Source organism: Epargyreus clarus, unplaced genomic scaffold (genome assembly GCF_041222505.1).
Source record: "Epargyreus clarus isolate Ecla_fem2 unplaced genomic scaffold, WU_Ecla_fem_2.2 ptg000034l, whole genome shotgun sequence".
Taxonomy (NCBI): Eukaryota; Metazoa; Arthropoda; class Insecta; order Lepidoptera; family Hesperiidae; genus Epargyreus; species Epargyreus clarus.
This window is the reverse complement of record NW_027332239.1, coordinates 7657138-7684003: the sequence shown is the minus strand read 5'-3', so window position 1 is coordinate 7684003 and position 26866 is coordinate 7657138. Positions and strand designations below refer to the sequence as shown.

General features: G+C 37.3%; 1 protein-coding gene across 2 annotated transcripts in view; it reads left to right on the top strand.

Moving 5' to 3' along the window:
- Fife (regulating synaptic membrane exocytosis protein fife) overlaps nucleotides 1-26378 on the top strand; it is a 43031-nt gene extending 16653 nt beyond the window's left edge. Inside the window, exons 3-20 of one of the 2 annotated variants that reach the window (XM_073091452.1) lie at nucleotides 5082-5196; nucleotides 9579-9687; nucleotides 10149-10302; nucleotides 10801-11034; nucleotides 11435-11619; nucleotides 11903-12046; nucleotides 12381-12604; nucleotides 13093-13217; nucleotides 14954-15119; nucleotides 15590-15648; nucleotides 18586-18776; nucleotides 19067-19241; nucleotides 19803-19956; nucleotides 20293-20475; nucleotides 20834-20989; nucleotides 23214-23404; nucleotides 23859-24017; nucleotides 24144-26378. In XM_073091452.1, the coding sequence (XP_072947553.1) occupies nucleotides 5082-5196; nucleotides 9579-9687; nucleotides 10149-10302; nucleotides 10801-11034; nucleotides 11435-11619; nucleotides 11903-12046; nucleotides 12381-12604; nucleotides 13093-13217; nucleotides 14954-15119; nucleotides 15590-15648; nucleotides 18586-18776; nucleotides 19067-19241; nucleotides 19803-19956; nucleotides 20293-20475; nucleotides 20834-20989; nucleotides 23214-23404; nucleotides 23859-24017; nucleotides 24144-24329 (2910 nt within the window). In that variant the 3' untranslated portion in view covers nucleotides 24330-26378. Of the gene's footprint in view, nucleotides 1-5081; nucleotides 5197-9578; nucleotides 9688-10148; nucleotides 10303-10800; nucleotides 11035-11434; nucleotides 11620-11902; nucleotides 12047-12380; nucleotides 12605-13092; nucleotides 13218-14953; nucleotides 15120-15589; nucleotides 15649-18585; nucleotides 18777-19066; nucleotides 19242-19802; nucleotides 19957-20292; nucleotides 20476-20833; nucleotides 20990-21813; nucleotides 21835-23213; nucleotides 23405-23858; nucleotides 24018-24143 lie in introns of those variants that run through there. The other variant, XM_073091453.1, reaches the window with a different exon arrangement.
- Nucleotides 26379-26866: the final 488 nt, after the last annotated feature.

The window sequence follows — 26866 nt, the reverse complement described above, 5'->3', positions numbered from 1 at the left end:
ACGTCTGCAAATATATTTCCTCGCAGATACACGATTCCAGGAAACAGAACAGAAAGTGTAAAGAATATTGTATTTGCAGTTACATTAACACATGTTACATACCACACCGTCCATGCTTCTCTAGCGCATTGATCTTACTTAAGACTGCGAAATAGGATCCTACCTTATCTAGATATTACATTACTTCCCTCTAATAGTAATATGGTGTTTAGATAAAAAGTCAGCAAACCAACGTGCTGTCCGCCTGATTTTAAATGGTCCTTGTCGTCCATGGAGGAATAATAACAATATCATCTTATAATAATTTATAAGATGTAATATGGCATACGTTAATTAGATGAATCCAAATCCAAATGTCGATACTTCCATTCGGTTTGATCATACAGTGTAATTATACGCCTATGTGTATTATGAGTTTCAAATTAATATAAACATCTATAAAAGAAAATACAATTATACAGGAAGCGACAAAATTCCCAATTGCGTGCATGATGTATTCGAAAACGTTTTAAATTAGCCGTTACAGTTTATCGCTGTTACGTGGCCATAAATTATAGAATTATCATTGTTTGTGGCCGCAATAAACCGCCTACTGGTGACAATTAGAGTTGTAATGTAAATAAGAGAGCCCGGCAACAAGTGGGTCACCCAGGGCGGCGCCGCCCTGCGCCGCGTCGCCCAGCGGGTCATGAACACAGCTTGTTCATGACCCACTTTATCTCAAAAACCGATATCATTACCTGATATCTGACGTATCCTGAGCGATTGGATTTAAAATATTCGGTTTAATTTTATGCTCAACAGATTGATAATTATGGCGGCGTTAATTAAATTACATTACACGACTGAGTGTATTTAATCATTAATGTCACACGCTGGATTAATTTGATCAAAAATATGAACGACGAAAGTACTACTGTATAATGTATGGTAGGCATTTATGTTTTATTACTAAATTCTATTTTAAATTTATAATGGAAATATTAAAAATACATTAAATTAGTAACAATTATAATAATAGTCTACCAAGTTTGACGTTCTTTGTCTCACACTTTTAAGAAAATATTAACATATAATAGTTTTAATTTTATAAAATCCTAGGGCGGCAGGTAATGTTCTACCCTTCCCGGTAGGTGGCGCGATGGGATGATGTCTTAGTTACATTTTAGTGACTTGGTGAAAATGTGGCTTGAATTAAAACTCGACCACAACCCTACGTAGTAAATCCAAATTTTATGATTTCCTTTTTGGTTTAAAACTTCTAAACCAAGATTGTTAATCTGAATGGCGTCGTTTTGTTGAAAAGCATATTAAAACATTCTCATGTGATTTATATATGTATGCAAATTTTCAGGAAATAAGTAGGTTAGATTTGTAAGATTTAATTATCAACAAAACAAATAAATATGAACAAATAGCGACAGACGAACCTAAATAAGATAAATTTAAAAGTAAAAACAAAACAGCTATATTTTAGCAAAGTAATCCCACAGATCATACCAACCTATAACCATTACAAGTGAAAGGGCGCAGCTGAAATTCGTTTATATCTTAAGTTTAAGATTAATGTACCAAAAGTCCAATAAAATAATATTATACAGCTCTACCAGCCAACTTTGCGCCTTTACATAAATAACGGGTGATATGTTCTACATAAAACTAATGGAATTTTACGTATACAGCTAGTGCACAGTAAATTCTCAGTAATCTGCTGAAAGCTGAAGCTAGGCAGGTGATGCCGTCACAGAGATAAATATAGAATCAACGCGACCAGTATTGATTATTCCACTGCCAAGCTTTACATACAAATTTTGCTTTGATGATTTCAATGTGATATCTAATATAACTGAACGCGTATGAAATTCAGCTTTTACTGTGACGTTTTGTTGTAATTAATAATAACTGAATGTCAACCAATATGTTTTAACCTTTGTCCAAAAAGTGGGAAAAAACTTATATTGTTTTGTAATTGTAGCTATTAGTTTTAATGTTTGAATTAAATATATTAGTAACTAAGTGGTATATGAGACATTTTTGGCAAAGCTAATTGCAGATACTCAACTTTAACTTGCACAATTATGAAATAGGAAACATTATCAACATACTTGCTATAGCGCTCCGGGGGCCCGCAGTGTCCTAAAGGGTGAAGTCGTGTCGAACTAATCGAGGTTTGCTAATTATAAGGTAAGTCGGAGAAAAATAACGTTCCATTCTTTCTTAGAAATCAGAAGTGACATGCAATAGATTTATTTTATAAATACAAAAATAGTAAAAATATAATAAATCTATCCCTATTGTCAGCCAACAGCCAACACTTGCTACAGCGTCCACGAAAGCCTATTTTACCATGCAAGGATAGCTTATAATAACTGTATACAAAACAACAACTAATTCCTTTATCGAATAAGCATAAAACAACTCTTGCAATAAGTCCCCATTATTCGCAAAACGTGCATTAAGTGGCGTAGACAAGTCGTAGCGAAGTAAAATAAGTCACACCCGCGCTACGAAGCTACGAGGCGTAGAACAAAGCAACACACATTTGCACTCACTCACTGTATAAAGTTTTACATATAGTAGTTTTCACGTTAGCGTTTTATGCAACAAGCAACTCATAAATCAAAGTATATGGATAAACTCCTTATTTATAAGAAACTTTTAAGTAAACAATGTTATTATTTGTTATAAAAGGAAAACTGCCGTCAAAGTAATAATTTAAATAGAAGCTTTTGTGGTGGTAACATTCTAGCTGTCCCATATATATGATCCCCGAGGAGGCACTTGGTGCACGACTCATCCAATATTCATGAACCTATTTTGGAATTCTAAACAGTGTATAATCCATTAAATCGCCATTTATTTAGCTTGTAATCTTCTTATCAAACTTAAAGGAAAAGGCATTTCTTATCCAAATTAATAAAACTCATTATTTTTGTAAGCATTACGCATTTATGTACGAAACAATATGTATATCAGTGTTACCATTTAACGTAATCGTATAAATATATAAACTGTGTCTACATTTTTTATTATAAGCCATTACTTAATTTGTCTTGTCAGTTCGTATGTGAAGGTCAAATCATGAACTGATTTTTAAGCCAGTTAACCCCAAAGGATTGAGAACTGTTTTAATACTTTGTAATATAAATTTATTATTATTATTGAATATTCCAATTATATAGCAGATCAATCACTAAACAACAAAGAACATGATTTTTGTTTTTGTTAATTATAAATTAATTATTTTAAACACTAATGTTTTCATTATAATTATAATCCGGCTTTAATAATTGGTGTGAGCTGCGTAAAGACATAAATGAGAAGTTTACATCATGAATAATTTTGAACTGATCATATTAAGCCAACTTAATATTAAGCCTACTTTGTTGCGACCCATTACGCGCTATACTCAAATAATGAAAGGTCATCAACGCCAACTATTGATTTATTATTAAAAGTCACAAAAGAGTCATTTTTCAAAGCCTCCAGGTTTTTATGACATGTACGCCGTAATTCGCGTTGTCGACCCGTGTAAAAAGTATCCAAATGGGAGTTTAACTTCGTTCTTTGCGCTTACAGTTTCCTACACGAACGTAACGATTACCTCGAAGTCTTCCTGTCGTAACGTTCGCTCTCAGTCACCTTGTATACTCTCCTTTCCTTTTACAACGTCCGTTGCGAATTTCCTTTGTACATGATTCCGTACAGGCAGACGATACGTTCCCATTTTCATTCGAAAATGATTTTAAAAAGAGTATCTCGTGTTAAAAATTCAGCGAAAAATACAGAATATACGAAATTTAAGAATATGTGGATTTAAGGTGAAAGTAATAAACAGGCATACATCCACCGGATGGTAAGTGGCCACTGCTGCTCATGGACATCTATAACTAACTCCATTCAAAATATGGGTTCTACCTGAAGCCGATCACAAATGTGTTAACACTCGTGAAGGTCTCAGATGGTCAATGGTCGTCGTATATAGGTTAGCTAACATTCACACCCTTCCATCGAAGCCTTCACGCTACTAATACATATCAGATACTATAAGATACTTCACGCTAGAAATAGGGTAGTGACGGTACCTTCAAATCAAATCATACAGGCTTTACCACGTCAAATCATATGATAATCCACCGCAATTAATTTCCATACGCTCGCGGGATCAATCGGATATACTCTCATAATCCTTAGATTCACAAGTTAAAAGCGAAGTAATAAAAAGCTCGGCCGGGTTGGGTTCGGGAGACGACAATATTGATTTTCCTGTCTCTGATGTATTTCATTCTCCATCTGTTGCTCTCCATAAAATTTACGGCAGTATTACTGAGCCGTTATTTTTGTATGAACAGTTTTATCGGCGTACGTCGCGTATTCTATGACACGTGTTTTTATTGTTATAACTAATTCTGTTTCGTGTACTTGTTGTTGTGAATGTTACGTTTTTACTTATATTTATACACGTGATTTTAACAAGGACAAATTATATAACAAATAGGTACAAGTAGGTTTACATGCAGAAAACGATTTACGTATGTTTTAAGATTTTTTTGATTTATAACAAATAAGCAGGTTTTCATTTAAAATATTACTACAGGAAATAAAATTATTTTCTGAATACTGAATAATCAAACTAATCCCTTAACTGAACTAGAAAATAATTGATCTTTGATTTAGATAAATCTTTTATCGAACCAAAAAAAAAAACAAAATGTGTTAATCCGTTTAGTAGTTTCGATTTCAGACAGCGTCAGATGTTAAGAACTCAATAACTGATGTTTAATAAGTTATATCTGTAAACAAATTACGTATTTATATACACATTTATCATCATGCTGTACGTTTTTAGAGCGTCTCCTCCACCTATCGCGTAGCACATACAATGCAGATTTATACAATGTATTTTCCATCGCGATATATGCCGAGGAACGCAGGTGAGAGTCGTTAGAGAACGCGATTTTCCCATATAAAATGTATGCCATCGTAAATGTTTTTCAAACGGTTCAATTCCGACACCAAGCGATCCTAATATACAAATAAGTAGTGAGATTTGCAGCTATCTTACAGTACATTTATTTCAGATGGTGGCGACGGAGGAGTCAACAGGGACGGTGCCGGGCCAGATCGACTCGCCCGGCACTTTCGGCAAGCTCCGTCAGACACTATCTTCTTCACTCCTCACCGCACAAGACAAAGGTAATTTAATGGAACAATGTAAAGAGATTCAAACCTCGGAGTGATAATTAGCATAGAGCGCGTCCATGCCGCAAACGCCTTAGTGTGAGTCGTAGGCATATGTGCTGTTTTAAAATAGCTTAGTTATGAAATCTATAATACTTCTAGTTGTCATAAATTATTAAACACACAAACGCACAAGTAAATTTTAGAAAGAGAATTTAGAGTTTGTAGATTTTATTTATTAAATTATTAGATTTTATTTAATAATGATTTACATTAACTAACAAAACTAACAAAGTCACTCCGCTTGATCTTGAATTAAGGATGTGCGCCCTATAGTGATGGCAACCGTGTTCACACTTGTACTACTGTTCGTACTTAAGTGTGCTCGCTCTATATTTTATAATTACTGTGAGGTTCACTGGTTCACAACTGAATGGTAACGTACAGAATAGTAAGTTTGTGTTCATTATCTTCCGTACTGCGAGTCTAAATAAAAGAATATACTTTCATCATTAGTCAGTTCGTCTCATTAAATTGAAACAAGAAAGTAAGATTGACCCCTTAAAAATAAATTACTTCAAATTAAAATTCTTGAGGTCTAGGAGACCTAGAGGGAAGAATCTTGATTCTTTATAATTACACCCCGTAAGGCCTAGTTTCATTTTTTTACCATACGGTAAAGCCTTCATAGAAAATCTCTAAATTCTTAAAAGTCAACCAAATCTCGGTCTGCCAGATAGATGGTTAATCAAAATCATTTTTTTTAATTCATTATAGGTTCTTTACAGAACACTTATTGAATGTAATTTGAATGTCATAACATTCCGATTTCGAAACTCGTCTTTGCTCAATTATAAATAACATATTTTTCTAAAGCAAGTATTTATACTTAACTTAAATTATATTTATCATGAATTAAAACCCCTATATTGAAATGATATTATCAAATTCAATTTTATTATAACAAATCTAATTACACTTGGTTAAAAAGCGGTAAAGATAAGGCTTTCTTATTGCTATAATTGCTATCGCGAAAATGATTATTATACCTAAGACGTAATGAACAATATATCTTACTACTAATATATTCTAAATAGGAGGATAATAAAACATCGTAGGCTCATAATTATGTATTAATTAAGGCTAACGATGTTTCCGTTCGCACAGTCACATAAATGTCGGAGTTGAAATGTAGCAAAACTTTCCTCCGTGGGTGTCAGTGAAGTTGTTTACCTAGGTAATATTTCAAGGTAGTCAGGATGTACTTAATTATCATACTTGCTGAGATACGGATGTGGAAATGTGAAAACTTTGAGAAAATGAATATCAAAAATACGCCAAGTGAGTGAGGTTCTGTATCACCCATATTTATTTAAGTAAGAAATGTGTTTTATTTAATTCAGTTCACGATCCTTAATGCCATGCCCACTTCGCAGATTCAGACAGATTAATAAAAACTACATACCTAATGTTCACCTTTTTTGTATATTTTTCCCTATATTTTATTGGTAACACTAAATAAAGCTTATCAATAGCTACAAAACAAAAAAATATCTACAGACAAACAAAAGAGTAAAGGTACTAAACATTATTTTGATTATATAATAAACATAATATAAGCATACATAATTACATAATGATAGGTAACATAACATAAATTCCCCAAGCTTCTGTAATATTACACGTATTAAACATATTTATATTATTATAGGACATGAAAAGGTTTCATTTAACACGTAATTGTTTGAAGCATAATTAACACCTTAACTAGCGTTCAAGTAGTGAAACTGAACCGAACAATTATGACCGAACATTAATAATTAGGTAAGTACCCATGTTAAAGTGTTGCTTTGAACATAATTAACTTAACATTATACGATACTAATGTTTGGAATTATTTAATTAAACTCCTTTAGAAATATAACGTTAGTCATTTTATAAATCAGACAGTTTTTAAATATAACTTAAGTAAAATACAGTACCTACCACTGTTGTGTCCCGCCACGAGGCCCCGGGGTTGTAAAATAGGGCCTCCCCCTCTCTATCATCAAACTTTAAGTTGTAATAACTTTTGATAAAGTTGGAGTCAAATTGAATGAAGTAACGATTATATGTTAAGATACGGAATACACAGACAAACAAATAGACAAAAATCTAAAAACGATAGAAATTGATATTATTTACTTATTTGAGAAATTAAGTCCTCCCAAATACCTTTTGCAAATATATTCGATGTACGGATTTACGCAGATTACATTCGTATTATAAGTATAGATATACAATAGATTAACAGGTCAGGGTCATAACTCTTATAGCAAATTAACCACGTTTGTACATGTTATATTGCTTAGTCAGCAATTAAGGATATTATCCCAGAGATACCAATCAAGGAAATATATATTCCTTAGCAATGGATAACGTAATTCAGCGTCAGTGGGGTCTAATTAATTTATACTCGATAAAAATATCACTCTTAGGACTCTACCTGTAATACAGTAGATTACGAAGAGTTCTTATCTTTTAATTATTCCCGGGAGTAAGTCGAGTATGCCGGCGGTGGAAAGAAAGTAAATATTCCAACGTTATGCTCCACTGAGCCGAATAATACGGCTTCGAATTATCTGTTGTGCCTGAACAACAATTTATCATCTCGGGGTAACTTGGTTGCCTTCAGGCTATCGTACAGGTACCTTTTGAGATAATAGGTCAAGCGAAACTAGATTATACAAGACTTGGGTAAACTTTACTAACATCTAGCTTTACACGCAGTCTCTTGAGGGCGAGTTAATATAATATATCGATCTATCGAGAAAAGGTTTAAATCTACTATAAAATTAACTTTATGTAAAAAAGCTTATTATAATGTTAATCAGTACTTAATGACAACTCCAGCTCCAACATCAATAATTAATTATATGTACCAACATCAATAATTAATTATATGTACTATGTAAAATTGTATATTATTTACCCTTTAAAAGATGCAACTATGCACACGCATGGAGTTTCTTGCGCCGCTTCTTCTCCATAGCGAAATACCTTCCGATGCGGTGGTAGTTTGTTGACTTTCAAAAAGTATTCTATATGAATCAATTTTGAATAAATGAGATTTGAATTTGAATTTATATCAATGTAAAATCGATCGGTAACTTATTTTAATATAGACAACAGACATTCTTCCTGTAAGTAAACCAGTAAAGTATTCAAAACTTAAATACTTATTTTCTTATTTTTTGAAGACTGTACAGAATTATTTTTGAACGTCAATAAGCTCGACTTCGGATAACATTTTTTGTGGAAGATTAGTGATGTCCTCACTAAGCAAACATTGTTACAACCAATAATAATAAGTAGCTGCTAGTTCTTACCGCGTGTCTTACGCATTCGCATTTTTGCATGCCTTGCAACATGCATGTATTGCAATTTGATATGTGAGACTGATCCAACATAATTCAAGAGTCCTACTTGACTTTCGACGTTATTAGTATTGCTTACACGGCAAAGCAGAAACTTCTATGGTAGTGGTGCTACTGTAGTTCAACAAGAGTTCAATCACATACAAATATTGGTTTAGTCAATTACCTAAATTCAAATTATTAAAACGAGAAGGTTAATAAATTTGCAAACTGTTTCACTTATTTAACAAACTTTAAAAAGCATACTTGACTTATTGCTTTTCAAAGATCGAAGAATATGAGCATCCCAATATTCATAGTGAAATATCGCGAGCTCTCTTTACAGAGTGGATGCATTGTTAGCAAATTCCTCTCGAAAGTATGGAGGCACAAACAAGCTACGAGCTGATTGCAATCCCTGTTATTTGCATTCCGAACTGGTATTTTCTAACAATGGACTTAATACAATTCAAGCACTTATAACTTTAAGCGGCTTGTGATGAATTATTTCATTTGGAATTCAAATTATTCCTGAATTTAATTATGCAGACTCCTGGTCTATTTGGGCTATCCGAATCTATATTAATGTGCTAATCGTATCTGACGCTACTTTAAGGAAATCTGTTATATCTACATCTACAGGTATAATAAAACTACTTTATGATAAATTACGCCCAAGTTGTTTTCAAAACATTAATAGCTATTACTCGTAATTATAATTAAATATAATTAAGGACAACCCGCGTGGCGGAGTGGTCACCAAACTGGGCTGACACGTAAAGGAATCGATCCCCGGTCAGATTAGATATCTGTTCTGGGTCTGGGTGTTTGTGTATTCGTTTTTGTGTGTCCGTGGCACCCACAAAACAGGGAATACTAACGTGGGGCTATGAGTGTAGATAGCGTATTTACTATTTAACTACAAAATGATCATTAAAGAAATGATGTCCACTATATACACATAATATGTGTGTGAATTAAAGTTTGGAATTATCCCCACAGTTACAAAATTGGGACCCAGAGCCGGGCCGGAGCCGACCGTGGTGGAGCCCGCGCCGGCGCCGCCGCCCACGCAACCTGCGCCCGCGCCGCCCACGGCCAAGACTGAACGGTATGCTTCTAAATCTAGGATCCTTGACTTTAGTGGTATTATTATAATCTATCTAATTGATTAACGCCCTATATTTATAATCAATCTGTCCAAGAATTTACACGTTTACATTTTTCAATCCTGTGAGGGCAAAGATTAGATTGATAATTAATAATGACTGTAAATCCACAGAACTAATAAGCAATGTCGCTTCAAACAGATACAGTTCTTAATTTTTTTATTATTGTAATGCAATTAATGCAATGCTTTTGCTTAATGAGAAGAGTGTTATAATGCTGAAAATATTTTATCACCTTTTTCTATATATTATTAAACCTTACATGAAATAATACGTGTTATTTGGAAACATCCTTTGTCATTGTCTAAATTTAATACGCAAACAATGTATATGATACACATTGTTTACGTATTAAATTTATAATTATAATTTCCTTTAACTCAAATATAAAATATCATCACAGAGAAGCTGGCAAGGCGCCGTCGCGCGCGGGCGCGTGCCGCGTGTGCCTGAAGGCGCTGAAGCCGGGCGAGGTGTTCCACACCTGTAACGGCTGCCAGCACCGTGTGTGCGAGGACTGCTCCTCCTACTCCAAGCCCGCTAGTGATGACGAGGCCGTAAGTATCTTTTAGAGGGTACCATCTCTAAAATCTATAAAAAATAAATAAGGTGAAAAAAATATTGCTCTAACTTACTTGACTAAACGTCATAGAGATCATCATATCACGATGATCACTAGTATCACAAATGTGATTAAGTCTAAGAACAATAACTAGCATTAAGTAAGCACTGGCAGTTAGATCATAGCCTCCTACAAATGCGCACGTGCTCCACGTGCTCGGCCGAACTTCATCGTAATAAAGTGGTTATTATAAAATAAAGATTAAGTAATTCTTATGTTTCTTTTCGGCGTAACAAATTCATCTTCTCGTCACTACTCACGAACCTCTTATACCATCGAGATGGATAAATAATCTGAAGAGCGCAGTATTCCAGAACAATTATGAAACTGTCATAAGGGACCCTGTGTATCAAATCTGCACTATCACAAAACGCGTATCATATAATATAATATTTAAGTACAATCATCAACTAATCATGATTTACTGTCGTAGAGCTCATGGCGCTGCTCGGTGTGCCGGCGCAAGGCGGGTCCGCGGCTGCCGCCCGCGGCGCAGGACAGCACGGACTCGCTGCTGGACGTGCCCGTGCTGGAGGCCCTCCAGCGCCGCCACTCCGAGGCGCGCCTGGGCAGCGGCGGCGGCGGCTCCGGCCTCGCCCCGCCCCGCTCGCCCGAGCTGCGGCGACACTCTGATGTATCGCCTGCGTCCTTGAAGGAGCTCGAAAAGGTAATGTTTATCTCTTCTTAGATATTACACTGAAAGCACCCTTCAAATTCACTAACCTTCTCTCAAATTAGAATGCCACTTAGAATTTCATTGCCATTATTAAAATCGAATTATTAGCTACTGAGAGTTGAGTTTCGTATTCAATTTGATGTTAAGTTTGAAAATGATTTTGAGAAGATTCCAGCTTTAGTAACTCATAAATATTAGTACAACAGCAGTCAAATATACATGAATTTTACTCTATATGCTTGGAATCCTTCATAGATTGATAAGCTAAATTAAAACCTGAAGCTATAAGCTAAAGTAATATTTAGATAAGCTAAAGTAATGCAGGCGAAAAAGCTTTTCGCCGTCGTCGATAATAAGTGTGAGTTTGTAACCACGCTGCCCGCGGCGGCAGTTGAAGGGCGGCGGCAGCGTGACGCCGGCGGCGGAGTCGCGGCGGCCGAGCGCGGCCGCGCCGGCGCGCCGCCGCTCCGTGCGCGCGCCCGCGCCGCGCCAGCGCTCCTGCGACGAGGACCAGCCGCCCGGCTCGCCCGCGCACCAGCCGCTCGCCGCGCCCGGACCACCGCCTATGTCGCGACGGTAACTTTTAACTACTGTATAAAGTGAATCTTACGTAGCAAATGCTAGCATTTGACGAATTATATACAGCGTTTGCAAAACATAATTTTTAACGAAGTAATAATTAGAATACAATCTACTGTACATAATAGAAAGTACTAAAATTTGTATGGAAGTAAGTTGTTAATTGTTTGATTCGTAATAATTTACAAAGTTAGTTACTTATTCAAAAGTCATCTGTAATGTTAACTTCTTTAACGTTTTTGAAGAAATAATGTAAATGTTGAAATATTTAATTACATAGAGCATCTGCTGTGGACGTAGTGGCCGGTGCAACTTCGCGACGAGGCTCGTACCGAACTGATACGGACGTCGTGGACCCAACCCCACAGATAAGCGGCCTCAGCGTGGATGAAGATCGACCCATAAGACGCAGGGGAAGCCAACTGTTAGTAAAAAATATATTTCTAAATTAGTATAATATTTCCAAAATAATTACTTCTCCAGTCAGCCTTTTAACTTTGTATATATATGACTATAAGCAGTGGCTTTATAACTTCCTTGAAAAGAGTTTCTATATTTATACTACCTTTTTTTAACTGTTATGGACACTTCAAACCATCAAGTTAAAACAGTTTTTAAGCACATAAAACCCACATGATTACATTGTGCGTCTCTACATGGCTTGCGGCACAGGTGGTCTTCAAGTCAGTATGCACCAGAATTAAATTAATGTACTTCGTATTACTTTAACGTGTTGTCAATTGTAAAATGCCCCATAGGCCGGACATAGCAGCGCTGCAGCAACGAACAGGCGCTCTGAGCGCGATGGCGGCGCTGGCGTCGCGCGGCTCGGACGAGAGCGCGTCGTCCGCCGCCGCCGCGGCCGCCGCGCGGCAGATGTCCGTCGACGCGGAGGCCATCAAGATCGTCATACACGACGTCGACGACCGCACACCGCGACGCGTGGCGCTGCGACGCGACCCCAACGATAAAGGACATCGATGTTAGTCATATTTACTGTAACATGCAAAAGCTTGCGAAGTTCAGTTCATACGTGATGTTCATAATTATGTAAACGCATAACTCTATATTAGATTCATATCCATACCTCCGTTTAAAGTAAATACGTTTAAAGAGAAATTGACCGAAATACTTAGGTATAGGTAATAAAACATAACGATATCTTGTACCAACATTTTATAGCGCAAAACCATGTAAAATATGAAAGTAATTGCAATAAAAATAATTTACAATATCAAAAACATGAAATCACCATCACCAAAAACATGAAAAAACTAATAAACATTATTTGTAATTTTTTGCAAACTTTAGGACTGTGTGCTTTCACACATTAACGTCTATTAGGTCAATAGCCACCATGGCAAATTAAAATTATTAATACATACAAGATAATAAATTGCCATACACTCCATTAAACGTAGCGTAAACCAATTGTAAATCCACGTTGGTACACATAACATGATCTTCCAGCCCGTGGTTTCGGCATGCGCGTGGTGGGCGGCAAGCCGGACGCGAGCGGGCGCCGCGAGGCCGTCATCGTGTGGACGGTACCCGGCGGGCCTGCCGACCTGGCCGGCCTGCAGCAAGGAGATAAGGTATGTATCAAACCGAATTATTAGAATAACGTTATGTGGTACACACAATATGTTTTTCTTAGGAATAGGTAATTTTCCAATTTATTATAAGAAAGAGGATGTAACTTTTAAGGGAACTTTAATATCAAAACAATCTCATATTTTAAGGAGAATAATAAAACAAATTAATTACTTACTTTAACTAATTGCCACCTAAATTACACTGGTCAACAAAAAAAATATTTTTTTGTAACACGTAAAGTTATGCCAATTTTTGAATATACTAGGGCCTACAAACAATAATACATCAAAGAAATAGTACATTACAATACGAGGACGAAAAATTTTTTTCTGACAAGTGTGAGTTTGCAGGCCGAGCCGCAGGCGAGGACTGCAATCACACGAGTCAGAAAAACATTTTTCGTCCGCGTGTTGTATAAAATTTTATATTACGGGGTCGGAAATGGGGGTTTTGCGCACGCGAAGCGTGCGTAAAACGTCCATTTACGCACGCCGTGATATAAAAAAATTTACACGTCAGGTATACTTGTGATATAGAAACATATATTTAATATATTTTTAGGTATATATAGAAAAAATGCTACACTTAAAGAAGTAATTGTTAAATGTACAATTTATAAACATTATTTTTGAGAATATTTAGCATCTGGTTGGTCTCTTTTAAGATTCCAACAATAATCTTCTTGCATTCGTGGACTACATTTCCCTTGGTAGCGCTTCTCCATTGAAGATATGTCTTGATGAAACCTCTCGCCTTGTTCATCATTCATAGCACCCCAATTTGTGGGAAAGAAATCCAAACTAAATTGCAGCATGTGTATTTTTAAAGACATGTTACACCCTAAAGCAATGTAAAATGTAAATTAGTAAAATACAGTAGTTATACAGTTGCCGAAATAAAGTTTATTTTATAAAAACGCGTTTTGAGGTTAGTAGGCATGGCGATTTGAGATCGATTAATCTAAGAATCGATCTTTTGGCCCAAAATAATTTGTTATTGTAATCTCCAGTAATGGATCGATTCAGTGAATCGATCTTTCATCCTATAAAATTGAAAGTAGATCTTTTCGATGTTGGTTTTGGTGTTATAGACATTTTTTGCAGATGCATACGTATTTCAGTGCTTGTTTGGCCCTGATGACCGTTTTTTCGCTATCTTCGCCCTTTTAGCTGAAAAGATCGAAGATCGATTTCGTACAATCGATTCTTTGGGCCTCGTTTTCTTGGGAATCGATTTATTACACTTCGATTCGAATCGATATATATCGGAAAAAATCGCCATCCCTAGAGGCTAGAAATGTATCTATAGGTGTCACAAAAAAACTGGACGTGATTGGAGGGTTATAATATTTGATTTTTAATGAACGGTTGCCAACATAATAAAAAATTACTACTAACTTCATGTGACAAAACAGTGTTGACCAGTGTTATGTAGGTACTAATTTTCAGTGTTAACTCCATCTGCATTCTTACCGAAACCGGTTTGAATACTTAATATTCATCTCAAGAGGTATCAATTCAAAGACTCGATATTGCCTTGCGATATTTACAACAACTTATAAGCCTCTCCCTGTCCTAAATCTTAAGAAACCGATCGTGATTAGCTATATTATAGCTAATCACGTAGCTACATCAAGGCGTTTGGTTGTTTAAATATCTCTACGAAATCTCTGAACCGGTTCTCAAACCAGAAAGAAAACCCTGTCTAGAGTTTCATTAAACAATTTGCGGTGTAGGTGTTGGAGTGGGGCGGAGTGCCGCTGACGGAGCGCAGCTTCGAGGAGGTGTGCGCGGTGCTGGAGCGCGGCGGCGACAGCGTGGAGCTGCTGGTGGAGCCGGCGCCGCAGCTCGACGACGCGCCGCCGCCCGCGCTCGCCGCGCACCACCACCACGCGCTATACGGTAATCGTGGCCAGACTGACCGAGGTTTTGGTTTCTAAGAGAAATCGGCCAAATATCAGACAAAATATAGGTGCATGAACTTATATAAACGAAAACATAAATGAATGAATGTAGATAACTTGTTCAAATAATTCTGAGTATAACCTCTAAATTAATGGAATTGTGTACATTTTCATAATAATTCTAAAGAAAATTCGTGTAGATAACTTCTTTAAGTGCTCCTATAACCTCTCAATTCTCAAATGATGGAAACCTGGAAGCCAAAACTAAAATAGGCACCGAAGGTTCGGTTTTGGAAGAACTTATTACCTAACATTTAATTTTATTTGAATTAAAATGCAAAATAAATGCAACTGCAATGAAATTGACCCCATCAATCACCTATCTACAAATAAGATATGTATTTCCGATTCTTTAATCTTCACGAAAATCATAATAATTACTAAAACAATATTTATTTTGGATTACAGAACCTGATACAGACAAATCGCCCTCGTCGCCGACTCGACGGAAATTGCCGAAAACCCCGGTATAATACCCATAATAGGCTTTAATTGTACAATACGTGTTGTGAACCCATGAGACGTCGAGCGTCTAGCTCTTTCTTCATGAACTCTGGTAGAGACTGTCACTTGATGCCTACTCGTCTGCGCTTCTCGGGTCACTCATATATTGGTGTGATCTAACGAATTACCCTTTGTTATACCCTAGTTATTGGATCAACTTTATTTTTCTTATGTAAATACCTCCTTCATTCTAGACCGGTAAACTTAGACAGCATTTTACTTTAGCAAACCAATTTGTTTAAGCTATTATAATTCCAATGAAATACTTTTTAAATATTAAAGATGATCCAATAACCAAAACTGTAGTAAGTAAACTTTTTATTGAATTATTTGATGTTGATATTGAACTTACGGAGGAGGTATTATGTCGATGTAACATTTCTTCCGTGGGCCGCGCCAGCTCATTCACGTGAGGTCGCGACGGAGCGCGATATCCGCTTTCAAGCGAGTTTGTGTTTCGTCCAACTTGAAACTTTACGGTAATATTTTTGCAAACATATATATTTTATCATCCAATTAGTCTTAAACTTTAATTAAATAATTATAAGTAGTCACGAAGCTATTGTTAAGTAATAAGTTACTGCTGTTCGTAATTTGTTTCGAATTGGACGAAATGCATTTATTAAGAGCTGGTCTCCGTTGATCTGCTGTGATAATGTAGCACTAATCAGTCGGACTTCTTCCACGTTAGACTAGTTTTAAGAGATTAGTGTTTCTATTTACGACTGTAGGTGTACATTCAATTTGTTAACCTTTTACTATTATAAGAGGGATAATCAGTTTGTTTACTTAAATATATATTACTCTTAATTATCTCTATTTTTAAATTTATTTGTTACCTACCGTTATACGTTATCGTTTATATATAATACTTGCCCTAAGTGAAGTGTGTGAAAAAATGCTACCTACTTATTTTCAGATTTTTATTTTTTCTATCACCTGACCAATTTCATAGTCTTGCCAACGGCGCCGGGCGGAGTACAATTTTAGGGAAATAACGGCAAAATATGAAATTCGATGAATCAAAATTTGATCAGTAAGTGTATAAAGCTCTGAACCAAACTTTAGTGTTCGATGGTAGAGCCTAGGATCGTAACCTGTTATCGAATACCGCTCTAGGATATTCGTGGACGAATAGAGTAACTGTCTGTCGGCAGGTTAAGGGTGTAGTGAATCTAGATTTGTTGCTGCTTCCAGCTTGCCAAAATGAATAAAACGATACTCTGTTTCTTACTATACAATCGCGATAGATCAATGCGACACTATCAATTTACACTTATCGAATTGAAACGAAAAACACGAGTGAATCAATGAACGTTTGGCAAAACAAGCGGCCGGCGGCAGCCGCGGCCACCGCACGAGACGTAGCCCCGCGCGGCGGCTGGCGGCGAGGTGAGCGCACGACTGACCGGACACCATCACGACGCCGCACGCTCCCGTTGGTACCGTCATCTGTTACGCATCGAGTGTCTGTTACCGAGTCTTGCTGTTGATTTAGTGTAGTGTATGCCGCACAGTGTATCGAGACGCTCGTAACGACTAGTCTCGTAGGAGCTTCGAGTGGTGGCAGCACGGTACACCGCATCCGCCGGACCGCAAACACCTTGAGCGACAGGCGCGCACCGACGCTTCTGTTTCGTGATGCGACCGCCATCCAAAAACGACACGATGTACATAGCCGCTCCGCCCTTATAACCGTAGTTGAATGTTCAGCCTCGATACATACCGAATGGGACATGCATGACATTAGCACACTCTGGATATGTGCATACTGGTACAGAGCACCCGAATACGATCCGAAGCATTTGCGTATGATTTGTGCTAAAATCGACACTGTATTGATACAAAAGTTATAAGATGCTCAATAGTCCATCATATTGCGTTTGTTATGAACTCACATGTGTGTGTTGTTGCCGCTTGTACATCACAAATATTAGCTCATATAAATATATATTACGACAAATCAATATGTATATATTGATTCACTCATCCATTCATAAACACAACAAATTCTAAATATAGTGACCATAGAAGTTGCATTACTTTTCTATTTGATCAATTATGTAATCGAGAAGAAATATATTCAATTAAAGTAATAATTAAAGTATCTTCGTATATAAGACTTTAATTTTGACTTTGTAGTCCCTAGATCTGCTATGTTTTCAATATTATAGAACACTATAGAGAATATTGTAATAGATGCCACTTCCATCTTACTTAGATACGAATACATATTCCTCAACTATTTACTTATACAAAATAGATTAACCCTTAGCCGTAGGATATGACCGTCGCATCTAGACATTACAACAATAAAGTTTTGTTTGGGCTACATTCATGAACAGTTACATACGGCTTACCGGTATCAGCATGATACAGCTTTCTGCATGGCGGACGAAAGCGTCAGACTACTCATTTATGTTTGAATAGAAATGCCTCAGCCCGAAGCATGTTGTTTCGATTAAATATTTTGCAACCGAAAGTGAATAATATATAACTATTCCACCCACATGATGGCGGTATGAATGCATTGCTATGGCCGCACAGAATGGAATCGGATTTTCGATAACTTGCTGATGAAGAATTCAATAGCTGATCGTTGCTGCATGGTACGATACGGTGATGCATTCCCCGAACGATACGAATGATTTAGATTATTAATACCGGTCATATGAAATATTATTTTCATTTATACTCCTTTTTAATTTCATTTAAAACTGTCTTTCGTTATTATTATTTTATTTTGATAGTTCCATAAATATCATCGTATGCGATGTGACAAATACATGAATTTATACATACACCTGTCTGTTTATTATGAAAAAATGTCGTCACATTGCAATACGATATAATAACGTCTTATTTACATATAAATTCTAAGTGTTATATTCTGTGGTTAGGAACAAGATCGTGCGGAGCGGTACCGCGAGCGTCCGCCGGCGCGTGCGCAGCTGCAGGTGTGGTTCGAGGGCGACATCCGCAAGCTAGTGGTGGTGCTCATCGCCGCAGATGACCTGCCGCCGCGCGACCACACCCTCGGATACGGAGACGAGCCTGAGGCCTTCGCTAGAATACGTCTTCTGCCTTCACTGTAAGAGCTTTCTCTACTTAATACCTGATCATTATAAAGGTTACCACACCCGTTTTATTATCGTGCCGAAAGTCTCTTAATATCAGCTACATTGCATGCTGATAAATATACAGCACCTATCAACAGCATTATGACCCATGTTAAATTAATTACACTATTATTTTGACTGCACTTCCTATTACGTCTCTTCGTTAAGACTCTCCTCTCATATAGGCACGTCTATTCCAATATTCTTCTCACACCCTTTACTGTTGTATACATATAATCTAATGATCCTTATATTTTTCCAGTGAAAGTTGCCCACCCGTGGAAACAGATCCAGCTTCAGCATCGTGCAGTCCCGTGTGGAACGCAACCCTTGGCTTCGGCGGCTTGACGGCGGACCTGCTGGCCGGTCGTGCTCTAGAGCTCACTTTGTGGGATGCCTGCCCCGGTATCGACCCTGTGCTCATTGGAGAATGCACTGTAAGTTAACATTTAAAAAAATATTGAGTTAGTAAACTACTGTGATCTTCGTCTTACTTTAACTCTACTTTGAGTGAACTCTACGTTACTGGCTTTATTCAACGAAACGTTCGTAACTCTACCATAGTAATAATGTAGTAGTAGAGTTTTGATACCATACTCAAACGAAAATTGAAAAGATACAAGAGAAACACGAATTTCGATCTTCCATTGGTCTACGAGTAGATTCAATTTCAAGCACGTATTGTTTATTTTAATTATATTAAAACTTTGTTGGTATTCCAAATTTATACTGCTCTACTTATCAGAGATTTCGTCTAAAATGAAACGTCAACCTTAATTCATATTTGCTTTTGGTTTTTGCATTTTTGATGTAATGAGATAGAAATTAATAGGATTGATAATGATAATTTACAATTTAGTCGAAATTGATCGTAAGTTTTGAGAGGAAAATTCTTTATTTATTTATTAAATAAGTTTTTGTACACAAAAATTGTAACAATACATAGATATGAAGTACAAAGGATTTCCTTCGTTAACTGTCCATGAATAACCCTACAGATGGAGGTGGAGAAGGCGTTCGCGGAGGAGCGCGCGGTGTGGTGGACGCTGGAGGAGCGCGGCACGCGGTCGGCGAGCGCCTCGCCGCGCGGCTCGCTGGCCGGCGCGCGCGCGCTGCGCCGCGGCGACTTCGCCTCGCAACGCTCCGTCTCGGGTGATCCATACACACTACAACAATAATAACTAACTACAATAATAATAAACTCTCACACAAAGTCTCAATACACATACTCGCACACTTAAATCACTTGTTATAAAAAGCTACCTTGAAAATCTCTCGTATAATTCGCATATTTGTTATACCTTTACCTGTATCTTCCAATTGATTTTATTTAGAGACACTTGTCCTCATCACGCGTAATTTATCCCTCCATAAGGTAGTTAAAAGACAACAGAATATTAATTTATCAACAACATAATTGAAATACAAAAAACAAACATATATAAATCTATCTTGAACTGTCATCTATAACGTTATAAATGTTACCAGATGATATGGATTCTATTGGCGAATGTGCTTCGTTGCTGCACCCCGACCACGCCTGGGTGGCGGGCTCCCGGCGCGGCTCCTCGCAGTCCGAGACTCTGGAGGTGGAGGTGTACCAGCTGGGCAAAGACTTCTCTCGATCGCTGCCTGGCTCTCGACGATCATCGTTCCAACAACAAGACAAGGGTACTTATTTTATTTACAAACATTTTAGAATATATTTTTTTAAGTCAATTTTCTATCAAAAATACGTACGGTACAGTCACGCGGAAGCGTGTCAGCCAAGTTCTTAAAAACAAAAAAAAATTGTTATAAAACAAAAAAATAACAAAGTCGTCGGTACGTGACGTCTTGTATTGTATAGTAACGATATCCTTCCCAAAAAAATATTTAACACAACATTGTTGGTATACTTTTTGCAAAACTTGACACTTTTACTAATCTTTAACTTGTTATGGTTATGGTGTAGATTTTGTAAAAAATATCACCCGTATAATTTTCGCAAACCCCCAGGGAGATGTTTCAAAAATATGTGTGTCCGTAGACGGCGTGCACGAGAGCACCGTGGTGGGCCCGCGGCGCAGCGAGCGGCGGCGCTCGTCGTGCGTGCGGCGCGACCCCGACGACATCCTGCGCTCGCTGCGCGCCGTCAAGGGCGAGCTCGGCCGCACGCTCTCGCTCTCCGGCTCCACCGCCAGGCGTGAGTAACACCACACTGCCTTTCGCATCTAGATACCGTACTTAATATTTCATGTCCTACTTGAGCGTTTTTCAATCATCGATGTTCTAAAACTCGCTCAAGTATGACTCTGATACAATATGCTCAGGGATGTGTTGACTGTGAGACTATTATACCGTTACTCGATCGTGTACGATATTCCGTTTATATAAATTTTTGTATAACATATCTCTACACAAAATTTAAGTAATGAAGATAAACTCGTTAAGATATACAAATTATTAATGGAATAATTTGTTAACACTCTCACAGTAAACACGCTCTTGTAAATGAATTATACTTATTATTTCTTATTTACAGAAAAGACTTGGTAATATATTTTATAATTTAAATATTTAATTACTTATGCTCTTTCAATTACTACGAAATATTCTGAATTTATTTTTTATTCAATTAAAAGGATGATTACAGGTATATAAATAATGGTTTGGAAGCTTCAGCGACACACGAATGTACAATATATTATGTTTAAATTAATTTGGTTTCTTCACAACAATTTACCTTTAGTTAACCACAGACTAGTGTAGGTATTGCAACGTTAAAATAATCAGTCACAAATTCTTAAGACAAAATCACGCTATCCTGGCAACCGATCCGAAACCTAATCATTTAGGTGTAGTTATGATTCCTGCCAGACACCCAAAACTGCCTTGGTTTGTAACGACACAGATCACCTCCAAAGTAACTGTACACTTTGTTTAAGCGTCTACGATCCCACTACAATAATTTAATACGAACATTACGGGTATTGACTTGTTGTATGTTGTTGCTTGTCTGGTCAGCAGCGACGGACCGTTAGAACCTCGGTAAGCGACCGCCCGTGCCCGCGCCCGCGCGTGCTCCCCTGACAGGTTGTCCGTGCGCGGCGTCGGAGCACTCGATCCCTTGTGACGTCCGAAGGCCGAACGATCCTACGTTCTGTTGTGCTGGTCGGCTCCGATCGCGTCCTCGAATTCTGCTTCGCTTACGAGTCAACACGTTTTCGAAGTACAATTTGAGGAACGATCGGCGTTGGTTTGTCAGCAGAACAGAGATCTTAAGCCACGTAGTAGCATGGGTCATAACATCGCTTGCGCAACGGCCGCGCGCACGCACCGTTGAATGTGGCTGCGCCCGACGCTTCTCATCACTTCACTATCTGTTCTGTACTGTCCTGACGCATGCCCGTCCGGGGGCGATCACGCTCACTTCATCTGTTTCTGTGTACCGTCTGTTCGGCTGCCCGTCTACGTTCATTTCAATGGCATTGTGTCGCCTAGGTTGTCTTGGATTTCATTACCTTTGCGAATGTCACTCATTGTTACGATGCGCATTCTATTAGATTTCTTGTATATATTATCTTACTAGGCCGTAGATTACCGTACATTACACAGATTTACTTGTACGTTTCATTAAACTTCCCTAACGTTCGAAGAAATGTTTCTTAGGCGTCACCGCCGTAGGTCGCGGTCAAATGACGAAGCGCTCTCGGCGGCGGTGGCAATGCTATACTTACTAGGACACGAACTTGTCTACTTAATAATTGACTAATGGCTGTTCATAACACGGAATGCTTATACCATAAGTTGAGAACTGCTTAAAGCAACTATTAGAGTCTCAACTACACTTTTGGCTGCACACGTGGAAATGCTTCTTCTTTCATTTATGTGTTTAGGACAGATCGATTGGAATCTATGTTAAACAAATTGTACCTATAACGTTGGCACGAAGCTGTTTGACGTGCTTACTTTATGTATTTTTTATTTCGGTGTTCGTTTGAATGGTTTTTTACTATTTTTGTTTTCCTTTTAGTTCTTGTTACTTTTTGACGTATGTGTTAAACCCATAAACGGTTTTAGACTCCACTCCAACGTAGTTTTTTTACAAAAAGTGTTGTTAATGTCGTTATACCCGCAACCGCTCATTTCAGAACTACGAGTATCTATTCGATTTTATTGAATATTTAATTAATTGACGTAATTTTGTCATGCATTACATAGTTGTAATAGATTAACTTAAATGTATTTATTTACAAGTAAGCAGATTAAATCATATTCAGTTCTCGATGTTCATTATTGCATTAATTTAGTAACTTTCTTAGTAAAATGAAACAATCAGTATAGTAACATGAAAAGTAGAGCGAGCGGTAGCGGGAAGCGCGCAGGGCATCCGGGCGCGTATAGTGGCAGTGGGTTGTGGCGCGCAGGCACGGCGACGGGGCGCAAGGGCAGCATGTGGGCGGCCGTGCCGGCGGCGGGCGCGTGCGAGGGGCTGGAGGACGACGGCTCCGTGCCGCTCGGGCCCGGCCAGCTGCCGCCGCGACACGCGCACCTGCCGCCGCTGCACGCCGAGATCAACGTCAGCATCATCATGATCAAGGGACAACTCGAACTCGAGGTTAGTGCGCGGGAAATCTACGAGTAGTCATACGGTTGGGCGTTTTGAACATTTCACTATATCTACACTAATATTATAAAGAGGTAAACTTTGTTTGTTTGGTTGTAATGAATAGGCTCAAAAACTACTGGATCAATTTTAAAAATTCTTTCACCATTCGAAAGCTACATTATCCACGAATAACATAGGCTATATTTTATATGAAATATATTTGATAAATAGATTTTGAGGCGGTACAAAGATTGCCGGGTCAGCTAGTATGTCATAAAATTATTCATGCAAATTTGTCACTATTATTTACATTGGCTAGTTTTATAGATGCAGACGAAATGGTACTACATTTATAAACATTTAAATTACAATTACATGAATGAATCTACATTCATCTAGACAGTGATGTGCCAGTCAAGTTAAAAAAATGTACGATGCCCTACAATAATCTTCTGTGTCCTAGGTATCGCATGCGCGACGCGTGTACGGCGTCAACGGCGAGGTACCGGATTCGTACGTGAAGTGCTACTTGCGCGACGGCGACAAATGGTTGCACAAGCGAAAGACCCGCGTCATCCGCCGCACCACTGAGCCACACTTCAAGCAAACGCTCAAGTATCAGGTTCGTGGAAAGGACATAACAAAACTAAATGCAAATCTAACGTTACAACTTGCAGTGTATAACATCGTTTCAGACTTAGTACTTACTACATTACTATTTACAAGTTTTTGCCATATGTCCCATCAGGCCAGCGAAGCTCTCGGTCGTACACTGGTGGTGATGTTGTGGCAGCGGTGCGGCGGCTTCGAGCACAACCTGGCGCTCGGCGGCGCGGAGATCGCGCTGGACAAGCTGGCCTTGCCGCAGCGCACGTACGGCTGGTACCCGCTGTTCCCGGCCACCTCGCTGGCGGCCGATGAGTCGCCCGACTGATCCAGGGAGCCGTCGCCGGAGCGCCGCGAAGACTACTAGCGCTCCCCGACGGCTTTTTTCCCTATTCGTCCCTAGACATGATATGCTTGCGACGAAAATCTCAAACCTACTGCAATTGCCCCCCGTATGTGTCGATCTAACTCTACCCCTTGTAATTATCGATGGACAACATCTAAATTATATTTGCGGAATATAACAAATGCTTTAACGTTATATTTCGTTAAAAACATTATTTACACAAGTACATGTTTTGCATTTATCTACGTATAGTGATTGTAACAATAATATAGGATTATCCGACATTCGGAATCCGTTTGGCCCAATCGTAACAAATATTCCGTAAATATAGTGTTATTAAGCGAGTGCAGACCTACATAAGATATTATTTTTATACATTTTATTTTGAACAATAATAAAATTAGAATAAAATTTGCACCAACTAATGCGAAACTACCATTGAATCAGCCAGGGCTTAAAACGCGTAACTTATTGTAGTCTATATTATCCTTATTGTTCCTAAACTCAAAAACCAATACCAGAATTCTTAATATTATCTTATTTTTAATTCACGGAGTTCTCCCCACACAAATAGAGAGAGATAGAAAAAAGAGCTTAGTTAAGGCCTTAGAGTCTAGACCACCGCGTTAGCATTTAGCGGGCCTTTTTATGTTGACACACTTCTAAACAATCTAGAACGTTTACCGTTAAAATAAAGCAATATGGCATTTCGAATAAATCAAAGATAATTGCGTTTGGTCTTCGAACTTTAATCCGTAATGGGATTATACAATTCATGTTCCGAAATGCTTCTTTAAATTTCAGAAAATCTATGATCCAATAACAATTACCTACTGCTAAATAAATCGCTTCAATAAAAATATATAATAAAGTTGATGATAATTTTAGGAGTTAAAATACCTGAACGATAATTATTTAAACAACACTTCTAGGATAATGATACAAAAAGGAGCTTATATAAGATGCTTTTGATGATATTAATTGTGGATGTGTGTCATAAATAGGAAAAGTGTAACATAGTGTTTACCAAAAACGAATCTCGTAAATACGACTTACATTTAAATACACTCAAACGAACAGACAGTGGATTAAAGGTATGCAATGCAAACATAATAATATATAATTCGATTTCAATCTTTACAGTATATGTGTATGAACCTGCATTTGTAGAAATTTTATATGTGGTACGTAGTATAGCTTTGTAATTATTGATTCTTAGTAAAATATTAATAAGTATTTTCCCTATTTAACAATACTTATAGGAACTTCGTCTTCTTGTAAGTCTACGGTTATAATTTTAAATTTTATACAATCCAATATAAGTATTGAACCCTATTTTTACGTTATATAGGTACATTTTAAATAATGAAGTAAAATAATCAACTGACTTATTAACAAAATATCACTTTTTACTGTAGACTAATGAACTTTAATGTTTGTAGGTAATAAACTAGTGAAGTTGTGTGACTATCTCATAATTGACTTCGGCCATGTGTATCGAAACATATATTGTGTAATTTATATATTACCTAATATAACCCCATCTTTAAACTTTGCCTTATACATAATATGTACGACTCATATTTCTTAAGTAACTCTAGTGTGTAAGTGCGACTAGGTACTATTCTTCCAAGGTTGTGCTTTAGTGAATTTTTCCCTACAAAGCTAATCTATACGCCAAGTTCGTTGGTACTTTATTTATTTACCTATATCAGAATACTATATTATGTATCTTTAATATCTGTAAATATCTACACTTATTTTTCAAAATTTTCTACGCACAACTATTTTCGTGATAATCTTTTATAATACTAGCATGAATGTACACATCTCAGAAAACATTATCTTGTAGTAAATATCTATCACAAAGTGTATCAATCTGTAGATTGTAGGTTAGACCTCGGCGGTATAAAAGATAACCGCTTTTCAGAGTCACATTGTGATTCTAGTAGAATATTAAAATCTGGCATGACATATTTTTCTGCAATAATTCTGATAGAAAGCTAATATTATATCAATCAGTAGGTAAAAGAGGAAGACAGTAAAAGGATTGGTGAAACCCCGCACGCCTACGGCCTAGCTTTTAAACATATTTATACTTTTACTGTCGATATTAGATACAATCTACATATCTACGCGAGATTGAATACTTACTCATATCTCGTCGAAATCTGTGTTCTTCCAGTGCTGTCGTAGCTTAGTGGCGCTTGACAATATTACCTATTCTTCTCATTATCAGTAACTACCGTATGGGATGTAGTTTTATATAGATAGGATTTTGTCTAGGTGTGACACCGGCGTCGTCGGTTTTCTAGTCTATAGATAGCGCCTAATTTTATTATGTTGTATAGAAATCGTACAATTTCTAAGAGAGAATCATATTAATATTTAACTTTAACACAATGCAATACAGGTACCTATCCAAGCGTTGAAAATATTTTTACACTATAGGTATTTTGAGTTAACTATTGTAGCGAGATTATATAAAAGCTGTAAAGAAATATATCACATATTTAAAT